General features: G+C 48.8%; 1 protein-coding gene across 1 annotated transcript in view; it reads right to left on the bottom strand.

Annotated features, from left to right (window-relative positions):
- Positions 1–12438, bottom strand: part of LOC134910977 (protein unc-93 homolog A-like) — a 140660-nt gene extending 128222 nt beyond the window's left edge. Inside the window, exon 1 of the mRNA XM_063919370.1 lies at positions 12333–12438. Within this exon, the coding sequence (XP_063775440.1) occupies positions 12333–12438 (106 nt within the window). The remainder of the gene's footprint in view (positions 1–12332) is intronic.
- Between the last annotated feature and the right edge of the window lie 613 nt (positions 12439–13051).

The following is a 13051-nucleotide window of genomic DNA, read 5'->3' as shown; positions in this document are numbered from 1 at the left end:
TGGTTATTGCACACACGTCTCTGGGAAGTATCTGCAGTGTCGGAAAGCTTTGCCAACCCAGAGATGGCTGCATATGAGGACTGCACCAGCAGCCGGGAGTCACATCACTGTGAGTTCTCTTCACTTTTATAGGACGTGTTCAAGTAGTTTGCACTAGATCCGAGAAGTTAACCAATTCCTATGCAGCGACTTTTTACAGTATCACGTTAGGATAAATTGTTTTAGAAATAACGGGCGGTGTTTTATGTCACTGTCTTACTTGTGATTTTATTTTATATTTGACCATTAAATATTGATTGTTAGCACTTTCCTTTCTTGATTTAATTTTTTACAGTCACTTTACAAGTGAAGAATGTGATTATTTAAATATTTGAATAGTGGTCTACTCATTTGTGTTCTGGGTGTCCAGGGGCATCAGAAAGTTTTTTGGTTGGGGGGGCCAAGATAAAATCTCTGTTTTGGCGCCGCTAGCTTCTGACCACCATAGATGGGTCGCTTGCACCTGTATGGAACTCCATGGAACAGCTGGGAGTGAGTGGCCCCTTGTACACATTACACCTGATAGAGCCCATAACACACATTATGCCAGGTAGAACCTATTAGACACATTGCACCTTGAAGCCGCTTGTACACATTACACCTGGTAGAGCCATTTGTACACATTACACCCGGTAGAGTCCATTATACATATTACGCCAGATATAGCCTATTATACATATTACGCCTGGTAGAGCCCATTACACATGTTACATATTACGCCAGATATAGCCCATTATACACATCTGCTAGATTGACCACCTCATCCTTATTGCTCCTCTCCCTACTCCTTCCCCACAGCCAGCAACTATGCTGCTGCTTACCTCTGCTGTCACGAGCAGCATGTCTCCGCAGAGCGTAGACACTTCAGGAAATGAGGTGGGGTTGGCGAAGCACACCGGGAAGGCAGCTTCAGCGCTGCCCACTGTGTAAAGTAATAGTAGCAGTGCCAGACGCACCACTGCTAGCAGGGCCGCCCCAGCAGGTGAGAGGCGCACGGGGGAGAGCTAGGGAGAGAGCAGGTGAAAGGCACACGGGGGAGAGAGCAGGTGAGATGCTCACGGGGGGAGAGACGGGGGGAGCAGATGAGAGGCGCACGGGGGAGAGACATGGAGAGAGCAGGTGAGAGGCGCATGGGGGGAGAGACAGGGAGAGAGCAGGTGAGAGGCACACGGGGGGAGAGACAGGGGGAGAGCAGGTGAGAGGCACACAGGGGGAGAGCAGGTGAGAGGCACATGGGGGGAGAGACATGGAGAGAGCAGGTGAGAGGCACATGGGGGGAGAGACAGGGGGAGAGCAGGTAAGAGGCACACAGGGGGAGAGACAGGGGGGGAGCAGGTGAGAGGCACATGGGGGGAGAGACATGGAGAGAGCAGGTGAGAGACACACGGGGGAGAGACAGGGAGAGAGCAGGTGAGAGGTGCACGGGGGGAGAAAGAGGGAGAGAGCAGGTGAGAGGCACACGGGGGGGGGGGAGACAGGGAGAGAGCAGGTGAGAGCCACACATGGGGCGTTGGAAACTAGGGGTATTGAACTCATGCTCCATAAATAAAATTAGACAGACTGTAGTGTGGAGCAATGAAGTTTAAGAATTAATTAGAGCAACATGAAAGTAACAATAATGGATTAAAGATTTTATATTTGGCTCAGCGCCAGCAGCACACCTAAATAAGAGGCCCCTGGGATACGATGGGGCGGGCAGCGCGTTCCAACTGCCAAAACGCGCTTCCTCAACTCGAATGTAGCGGCCCATCCTGCCCCAGCACAGTTTCCGCATATTGTAAAGAGTGGCGTGACGTCATGACCAGGGCCGGTGCTAGGGTGTTCAGTGACCCCCTGCAAACTATAAATTTGCGCCCTCCCATACTTTATAAAGGGACAGTGCACGCCTTTGGCGCACACCAAAAAAGGGGTGTGGTCTTACACAGAAGGGGCATGGCCACACAATAGTACCCCATTTCAAATAATGCCACAGTAGCACATTACCTAGTAGTGCTTCTTATACATAAAATTCCCCCTGTAGTAGTTCCGTTTATACTCATAATGCCCCTATAGTAGTGCTGCTTACATAAAATCCCCCCATAGTAGTGCCACTTACACAAAATTCCACCTGTGGTAGTGCCACTTACACAAAATCCCCGCGTAGTAGTGCTGCTTACACAAAATCCCCCCATAGTAGTGCCACTTACACAAAATCCCCGTGTAGTACTGCTGCATACACAAAATGCCCCCTGTAGTAATGCCCCTTACACACATTTTGCCTACCCAGTCACACATACACACACATAGATACACGCACACACACACACACACACACACACATTCACACACAGTGGCGTAAGTTCGTCCCAGTCGCCCGGAGGCATGATAAATGTTGGTGCCCCCCTACATATACACACACATACCATATGTAACTATCCGGCACTCAGGGTGAACAGTAGTAGCGTGCTCAGGTACCTTTCCCAATAGTAATATAGATACACATAAAAAGTGGACGCACTCCAAGTCAGTCATTACAATAAAAACAGATACCAGCATACCATTATAGTACACCTACAGTGCTCCCTCACCCGCCAGCAGGTCTCGATGGAGATGCTTTGGCGCAGCGGTGTGCCAATATATATAAAAAACACACAAACACCTCATTCACTTAAAAGCACACACACACCGCTTTCACTTAAACACACACATGCCTCTCACTTACACACACACAAACAGACACACACACACACGCGCGCCTCACACACACACACACACACCCCTCCATATATTTGTAAGGTAGCATGTACCCAGACCAGGTGTGTGCTCTGTACAGAGGTGGTCATTCCGAGTTGATCCAAGCCAGCAACTTTTAGCTGCTGCTGCGATCAATAGTCCACGCCTATGGGGGAGTGTATTTTAGCTTAGCAGGGCTGCGATCGCATGTGCAGCCCTGCTAAGCTAAAAAAAAATTCAAGCAGAAATAGACCAGCCCTGGGCATACCCTGTGCGATGGATCCAGCGATGATGGGCACGGCTTTGATGTCACTCCTCCGCCCTCCGTTGTCCTGGACATGCCTGCGTTTTACTCACCACTCCCCAAAAACGTCTCCAACGGTCCGGATCCGCTCTGCCACGCCTCCTTCCTGTCAATCTTATGTCGGCAGGCGCGACGTAACCCGGCGACCTCTGTCGCCGGGTAACGTTTCGCACGCGCACAGCATCCGCCGCGCATGCGCACTCCGCACCATTCGCACCGCAGCGAGAAACCGCTGTGTGCGAACGGGTCAGAATGTCCCCCATAGTCCTGTAGAAATGCACAAATGCCTCCTTTAATCCTTGCCTCTCACACACACGTGCCTCTCACTTACACACACACACACATGCCTCACACACATGCCTCTCACACACGCATGCCTCTCACACACATGCCTCTCACTTATACACGCACACACCTCACTTACACACACACACCTCTCACTTACACACACATACACACTAGAGATGAGCGCCGGAAATTTTTCGGGTTTTGTGTTTTGGTTTTGGGTTCGGTTCCGCCGCCGTGTTTTGGGTTCGACCGCGTTTTGGCAAAACCTCACCGAATTTTTTTTGTCGGATTCGGGTGTGTTTTGGATTCGGGTGTTTTTTTCAAAAAACCCTAAAAAACAGCTTAAATCATAGAATTTGGGGGTCATTTTGATCCCAAAGTATTATTAACCTCAAAAACCATAATTTCCACTAATTTTCAGTCTATTCTGAATACCTCACACCTCACAATATTATTTTTAGTCCTAAAATTTGCACCGAGGTCGCTGTGTGAGTAAGATAAGCGACCCTAGTGGCCGACACAAACACCGGGCCCATCTAGGAGTGGCACTGCAGTGTCACGCAGGATGTCCCTTCCAAAAAACCCTCCCCAAACAGCACATGACGCAAAGAAAAAAAGAGGCGCAATGAGGTAGCTGTGTGAGTAAGATAAGCGACCCTAGTGGCCGACACAAACACCGGGCCCATCTAGGAGTGGCACTGCAGTGTCACGCAGGATGTCCCTTCCAAAAAACCCTCCCCAAACAGCACATGACGCAAAGAAAAAAAGAGGCGCAATGAGGTAGCTGTGTGAGTAAGATAAGCGACCCTAGTGGCCGACACAAACACCGGGCCCATCTAGGAGTGGCACTGCAGTGTCACGCAGGATGTCCCTTCCAAAAAACCCTCCCCAAACAGCACATGACGCAAAGAAAAAAAGAGGCGCAATGAGGTAGCTGACTGTGTGAGTAAAATAAGCGACCCTAGTGGCCGACACAAACACCGGGCCCATCTAGGAGTGGCACTGCAGTGTCACGCAGGATGTCCCTTCCAAAAAACCCTCCCCAAACAGCACATGACGCAAAGAAAAAAAGAGGCACAATGAGGTAGCTGACTGTGTGAGTAAGATAAGCGACCCTAGTGGCCGACACAAACACCGGGCCCATCTAGGAGTGGCACTGCAGTGTCACGCAGGATGTCCCTTCCAAAAAACCCTCCCCAAACAGCACATGACGCAAAGAAAAAAAGAGGCGCAATGAGGTAGCTGACTGTGTGAGTAAGATAAGCGACCCTAGTGGCCGACACAAACACCGGGCCCATCTAGGAGTGGCACTGCAGTGTCACGCAGGATGTCCCTTCCAAAAAACCCTCCCCAAACAGCACATGACGCAAAGAAAAAAAGAGGCGTAATGAGGTAGCTGACTGTGTGAGTAAGATAAGCGACCCTAGTGGCCGACACAAACACCGGGCCCATCTAGGAGTGGCACTGCAGTGTCACGCAGGATGTCCCTTCCAAAAAACCCTCCCCAAACAGCACATGACGCAAAGAAAAAAAGAGGCGCAATGAGGTAGCTGACTGTGTGAGTAAGATAAGCGACCCTAGTGGCCGACACAAACACCGGGCCCATCTAGGAGTGGCACTGCAGTGTCACGCAGGATGTCCCTTCCAAAAAACCCTCCCCAAACAGCACATGACGCAAAGAAAAATAAAAGAAAAAAGAGGTGCAAGATGGAATTGTCCTTGGGCCCTCCCACCCACCCTTATGTTGTATAAACAAAACAGGACATGCACACTTTAACCAACCCATCATTTCAGTGACAGGGTCTGCCACACGACTGTGACTGATATGACGGGTTGGTTTGGACCCCCCCAAAAAAGAAGCAATTAATCTCTCCTTGCACAAACTGGCTCTACAGAGGCAAGATGTCCACCTCATCATCATCCTCCAATATATCACCGTGTACATCCCCCTCCTTACAGATTATCAATTCGTCCCCACTGGAATCCACCATCTCAGCTCCCTGTGTACTTTGTGGAGGCAATTGCTGCTGGTCAATGTCTCCGCGGAGGAATTGATTATAATTCATTTTAATGAACATCATCTTCTCCACATTTTCTGGATGTAACCTCGTACGCCGATTGCTGACAAGGTGAGCGGCGGCACTAAACACTCTTTCGGAGTACACACTTGTGGGAGGGCAACTTAGGTAGAATAAAGCCAGTTTGTGCAAGGGCCTCCAAATTGCCTCTTTTTTCTGCCAGTATAAGTACGGACTGTGTGACGTGCCTACTTGGATGCGGTCACTCATATAATCCTCCACCATTCTTTCAATGTTGAGAGAATCATATGCAGTGACAGTAGACGACATGTCCGTAATCGTTGTCAGGTCCTTCAGTCCGGACCAGATGTCAGCATCAGCAGTCGCTCCAGACTGCCCTGCATCACCGCCAGCGGGTGGGCTCGGAATTCTGAGCCTTTTCCTCGCACCCCCAGTTGCGGGAGAATGTGAAGGAGGAGATGTTGACAGGTCGCGTTCCGCTTGACTTGACAATTTTCTCACCAGCAGGTCTTTCAACCCCAGCAGACCTGTGTCTGCCGGAAAGAGAGATCCAAGGTAGGCTTTAAATCTAGGATCGAGATTGTTAAGCGAATTAAGGGCTCCATCCACAAGTCCCACATGCCTAGCGGAATCGCTCCGTGTTAGCTCCTCCTTCAATGTCTCCAGCTTCTTCTGCAAAAGCCTGATGAGTGGAATGACCTGACTCAGGCTGGCAGTGTCTGAACTGACTTCACGTGTGGCAAGTTCAAAGGGCATCAGAACCTTGCACAACGTTGAAATCATTCTCCACTGCACTTGAGACAGGTGCATTCCACCTCCTATATCGTGCTCAATTGTATAGGCTTGAATGGCCTTTTGCTGCTCCTCAAACCTCTGAAGCATATAGAGGGTTGAATTCCACCTCGTTACCACTTCTTGCTTCAGATGATGGCAGGGCAGGTTCAGTAGTTTTTGGTGGTGCTCCAGTCTTCTGTACGTGGTGCCTGTACGCCGAAAGTGTCCCGCAATTCTTCTGGCCACCGACAGCATCTCTTGCACGCCCCTGTCGTTTTTTAAAAAATTCTGCACCACCAAATTCAAGGTATGTGCAAAACATGGGACGTGCTGGAATTTGCCCATATTTAATGCACACACAATATTGCTGGCGTTGTCCGATGCCACAAATCCACAGGAGAGTCCAATTGGGGTAAGCCATTCCGCGATGATCTTCCTCAGTTGCCGTAAGAGGTTTTCAGCTGTGTGCGTATTCTGGAAAGCGGTGATACAAAGCGTAGCCTGCCTAGGAAAGAGTTGGCGTTTGCGAGATGCTGCTACTGGTGCCGCCGCTGCTGTTCTTGCGGCGGGAGTCCATACATCTACCCAGTGGGCTGTCACAGTCATATAGTCCTGACCCTGCCCTGCTCCACTTGTCCACATGTCCGTGGTTAAGTGGACATTGGGTACAACTGCATTTTTTAGGACACTGGTGAGTCTTTTTCTGACGTCCGTGTACATTCTCGGTATCGCCTGCCTAGAGAAGTGGAACCTAGATGGTATTTGGTAACGGGGGCACACTGCCTCAATAAATTGTCTAGTTCCCTGTGAACTAACGGCGGATACCGGACGCACGTCTAACACCAACATAGTTGTCAAGGCCTCAGTTATCCGCTTTGCAGCAGGATGACTGCTGTGATATTTCATCTTCCTCGCAAAGGACTGTTGGACAGTCAATTGCTTACTGGAAGTAGTACAAGTGGGCTTACGACTTCCCCTCTGGGATGACCATCGACTCCCAGCAGCAACAACAGCAGCGCCAGCAGCAGTAGGCGTTACACGCAAGGATGCATCGGAGGAATCCCAGGCAGGAGAGGACTCGTCAGAATTGCCAGTGACATGGCCTGCAGGACTATTGGCATTCCTGGGGAAGGAGGAAATTGACACTGAGGGAGTTGGTGGGGTGGTTTGCGTGAGCTTGGTTACAAGAGGAAGGGATTTACTGGTCAGTGGACTGCTTCCGCTGTCGGCCAAAGTTTTTGAACTTGTCACTGACTTATTATGAATGCGCTGCAGGTGACGTATAAGGGAGGATGTTCCGAGGTGGTTAACGTCCTTACCCCTACTTATTACAGCTTGACAAAGGGAACACACGGCTTGACAAATGTTGTCCGCATTTCTGGTGAAATACTTCCACACCGAAGAGCTGATTTTTTTGGTATTTTCACCAGGCATGTCAACGGCCATATTCCTCCCACGGACAACAGGTGTCTCCCCGGGTGCCTGACTTAAACAAACCACCTCACCATCAGAATCCTCCTTGTCAATTTCCTCCCCAGCGCCAGCAACACCCATATCCTCCTCATCCTGGTGTACTTCAACACTGACATCTTCAATCTGACTATCAGGAACTGGACTGCGGGTGCTCCTTCCAGCACTTGCAGGGGGCGTGCAAATGGTGGAAGGCGCATGCTCTTCACGTCCTGTGTTGGGAAGGTCAGGCATCGCAACCGACACAATTGGACTCTCCTTGTGGATTTGGGATTTCGAAGAACGCACAGTTCTTTGCGGTGCTTTTGCCAGCTTGAGTCTTTTCAGTTTTCTAGCGAGAGGCTGAGTGCTTCCATCCTCATGTGAAGCTGAACCACTAGCCATGAACATAGGCCAGGGCCTCAGCCGTTCCTTGCCACTCCGTGTGGTAAATGGCATATTGGCAAGTTTACGCTTCTCCTCCGACAATTTTATTTTAGGTTTTGGAGTCCTTTTTTTACTGATATTTGGTGTTTTGGATTTGACATGCTCTGTACTATGACATTGGGCATCGGCCTTGGCAGACGACGTTGCTGGCATTTCATCGTCTCGGCCATGACTAGTGGCAGCAGCTTCAGCACGAGGTGGAAGTGGATCTTGATCTTTCCCTAATTTTGGAACCTCAACATTTTTGTTCTCCATATTTTAATAGGCACAACTAAAAGGCACCTCAGGTAAACAATGGAGATGGATGGATACTAGTATACAATTATGGATGGACTGCTGAGTGCCGACACAGAGGCAGCTACAGCCGTGGACTACCGTACTGTGTCTGCTGCTAATATAGACTGGTTGATAATGAGATGTAGTATGTATAAAGAAGAAAGAAAAAAAAACCACGGGTAGGTGGTATACAATTATGGATGGACTGCCGAGTGCCGACACAGAGGTAGCTACAGCCGTGGACTACCGTACTGTACTGTGTCTGCTGCTAATATAGACTGGATGATAATGAGATGTAGTATGTATAAAGAAGAAAGAAAAAAAAACCACGGGTAGGTGGTATACAATTATGGACGGACTGCCGAGTGCCGACACAGAGGTAGCTACAGCCGTGGACTACCGTACTGTACTGTGTCTGCTGCTAATATAGACTGGTTTATAATGAGATGTAGTATGTATAAAGAAGAAAGAAAAAAAAAACACGGGTAGGTGGTATACAATTATGGATGGACTGCCGAGTGCCGACACAGAGGTAGCTACAGCCGTGGACTACCGTACTGTACTGTGTCTGCTGCTAATATAGACTGGATGATAATGAGATGTAGTATGTATAAAGAAGAAAAAAAAAAAAACACGGGTAGGTGGTATACAATTATGGATGGACTGCCGAGTGCCGACACAGAGGTAGCTACAGCCGTGGACTACCGTACTGTACTGTGTCTGCTGCTAATATAGACTGGTTGATAATGAGATGTAGTATGTATAAAGAAGAAAGAAAAAAAAACCACGGGTAGGTGGTATACAATTATGGATGGACTGCCGAGTGCCGACACAGAGGTAGCTACAGCCGTGGACTACCGTACTGTACTGTGTCTGCTGCTAATATAGACTGGATGATAATGAGATGTAGTATGTATAAAGAAGAAAGAAAAAAAAACCACGGGTAGGTGGTATACAATTATGGATGGACTGCCGAGTGCCGACACAGAGGTAGCTACAGCCGTGGACTACCGTACTGTACTGTGTCTGCTGCTAATATAGACTGGATGATAATGAGATGTAGTATGTATAAAGAAGAAAGAAAAAAAAACCACGGGTAGGTGGTATACAATTATGGACGGACTGCCGAGTGCCGACACAGAGGTAGCTACAGCCGTGGACTACCGTACTGTACTGTGTCTGCTGCTAATATAGACTGGATGATAATGAGATGTAGTATGTATAAAGAAGAAAGAAAAAAAAACCACGGGTAGGTGGTATACAATTATGGACGGACTGCCGAGTGCCGACACAGAGGTAGCTACAGCCGTGGACTACCGTACTGTACTGTGTCTGCTGCTAATATAGACTGGTTGATAATGAGATGTAGTATGTATAAAGAAGAAAGAAAAAAAAACCACGGGTAGGTGGTATACAATTATGGATGGACTGCCGAGTGCCGACACAGAGGTAGCTACAGCCGTGGACTACCGTACTGTACTGTGTCTGCTGCTAATATAGACTGGATGATAATGAGATGTAGTATGTATAAAGAAGAAGAAAAAAACCACGGGTAGGTGGTATACAATTATGGATGGACTGCCGAGTGCCGACACAGAGGTAGCTACAGCCGTGGACTACCGTACTGTACTGTGTCTGCTGCTAATATAGACTGGATGATAATGAGATGTAGTATGTATAAAGAAGAAAGAAAAAAAAAACCACGGGTAGGTGGTATACAATTATGGATGGACTGCCGAGTGCCGACACAGAGGTAGCTACAGCCGTGAACTACCGTACTGTGTCTTCTGCGACTGGATGATAAATAATGATATAAAAAATATATATATATCACTACTGCAGCCGGACAGGTATATATTATATAATGACGGACCTGCTGGACACTGTCTGTCAGCAGAATGAGTTTTTTATAGAATAAAAAAACACCACACAAGTCACACGACGAGTGTTTAACTTTTTCAGGCAATCACAATATAGTATACTATACTGGTGGTCAGTGCGGTCAGGTCACTGGTCTGTCACACTGGCAGTGGCACTCCTGCAGCAAAAGTGTGCACTGTTTAATTTTAATAATATGTATGTACTCCTGGCTCCTGCTATAACCTATAACTGCTCCCCAGTCTCCCCCACAATTAAGCTGTGTGAGCACAGTCAGATATTATACATAGATGATGCAGCACACTGGGCTGAGCACAGATATGGTATGTGACTGAGTCACTGTGTATCGTTTTTTTCAGGCAGAGAACGGATTATATTAAATAAAACTGCACTGGTGGTCACTGGTCAGTGGTCAGTCACTAGTAAACTCTGCACTCTCTCTCTAGTACTCCTAAGCTCCAGTAAATAAAGTGTCTCTGTCTCAATCTCACTCTCTCTCTTCTAATCTAAATGGAGAGGACGCCAGCCACGTCCTCTCCCTATCAATCTCAATGCACGTGTGAAAATGGCGGCGATGCGCGGCTCCTTATATAGAATCCGAGTCTCGCGATAGAATCCGAGCCTCGCGAGAATCCGACAGCGTCATGATGACGTTCGGGCGCGCTCGGGTTAACCGAGCAAGGCGGGAAGATCCGAGTCGCTCGGATCCGTGTAAAAAAAGCTGAAGTTCGGGCGGGTTCGGATTCCGAGGAACCGAACCCGCTCATCTCTAATACACACATGCCTCACACACATGCCTCTCACTTACACATGCCTCTCACAACCATGCCTTTCACTTACACACACATGCCTCTCACTTACACACACACACACACACACACACACACACACACACATGCCTCTCACTTACACACACACATGCTTCTTTTACTTGAACACACAACTTTCCTTAAAAAATAAAAAAACACACACACATCACTTAAAACATGCACACACAATACACAGTGCTTCCAACATTTATCAAAGCCCCCCCCCCCCCCACTCCCAGCACCCCCAACTACACCTTCCCCACCACAGTGCAGCTTGAGGCCAGTGCCTACCTTTGGCTATCATCAGCCTGATGGGGGAGCAGAGAGCTTCACTCGGCTGGCTTGCTTAACTGGAAGGGCCGGGAGGAGCTGCGCTCTGGAGCTCCCCCTAGCTGCAGCCAGTGCCAGCTCTCTGTATATACAGGAGGCAGCTTCCGTGTCACGGACACAGCTCCTCCGTCTGTAAGAATCATTAAAAAAAAAAAGTAGCAGCGAGCGATCGTCAGCGGGAGACAGTGGAGGAGATGTGCCCCCTTGAGGTCAGGAGCCCGGCGGCAGCCGACTCCACTGCCTCCCACAGTTCCGCCCCTGCACACACACATACACAAACAGATACACACACACACATACATACACACATACACAAAGAGATATATACACACATACACACATACACACACATACTGATATATACACACACACACACACACACACACAGGCGGATCGGCCATAGGGCCCATAGGGAAGATCCCCGGTGGGCCGACGCACTCGTGGGGCCTGTTTTGTTTGAGGACATGTGGTCCTTTTTATAGACATAATGAATAAGATGCAAAATAATTTGCATATATGAAAATTACTTTGCCACTTAGCCTGTGATTGCAGATGATCTAGTGTATGTTCTGTCTGCCTGCTTGGCTGACATATAAGATTGAGTGAATAGTGATTGGGATACGGTTGGTGTAATAAGCAAGAAAATATATCTTTCTAAAGAATTATATAGTTTCCGAAATTCTGAATGTGTATCATATAATTTGCTCATAATATTTAATTTTATTTTTTTTTAACTTCCCCCTTGATGCTGGACATGCCCACTATCTGGAAAGTCTTGGGGGGAGGGTGCTGCTGCCATGGCCCATGGCTAGACCTTACACCTCTGGTGCTGCCCATGTGGGGCCACTAGTACAAATTTTTCCAGGGCCGCTTTTTGTTCCCAATCTGCCCCTACACACACACACACACACACACACACACACACACACACACATATATATATAGATACACACACACATACATACACACACACTTTCTCAAGCTCACTCACTCTCTTTACCAAAGGAAGTGTGGCTGGCCTGAGCTGTCCATCCTCCTGTTCCTCCTCATCATGATCAGCCTGGTCCCGCGTAGCTCCGCCCCTGCGTTCCATGTAGCTCTGTCCCTTTTTGGGGTCTTCAGTTCCTGCACAGGGGCCGTGCTGTTACACAGTCAGGGAGGGGGAGAGGACACTTAAAGCTGCCGGCGCTGCTGCCTGTCACAGTGTGACAGGCACAGCAGCCGGCAGCAGCAGGGGGGGCAGGCGGCTCGGCATAGGGATGCAGGGCAGGGAGAGCACATCTCCACCCTGGCGCCTACCTGCACTGCATCCCTTTGCTGAGTGGGTAGCTCCGGGCCTGGTCATGACGCCCCATCGCTCATTACATATGCACTCAGGGATGTCTTTTTGTATGGGCTCAATGGGCACTTGCCCAAGGGACCCAGGATTAGAAGGGCCCTAGGATGATAGCTGAGGGTCCCCTCTTTCCGGGGATACCAGATTTTTGAAAATCGGCCCTGGGGAACCGATATCGGACTTCAAAGCAGTGGTCCCCATCCAAGCCTGTTAATTGCTCTTCCCAGCCAGATATCTCGGGTACTCTGCAGCAGCACCGATCACTGTGATCAGTGAGTGCTGTAGTTAGTTAGGGACACAGGCTGCCGGTTCAGATCTGATCGCAGCAGCAAATTTGTTAGCTAATGGGCAAAACCATGTGCACTGCAGG

The sequence above is a fragment of the Pseudophryne corroboree genome, chromosome 4, assembly GCF_028390025.1.
Source record: "Pseudophryne corroboree isolate aPseCor3 chromosome 4, aPseCor3.hap2, whole genome shotgun sequence".
NCBI lineage: Eukaryota > Metazoa > Chordata > Amphibia > Anura > Myobatrachidae > Pseudophryne > Pseudophryne corroboree.
Note: the sequence above shows the minus strand (reverse complement) of the source record. Positions and strands in the feature narration are given on the sequence as shown.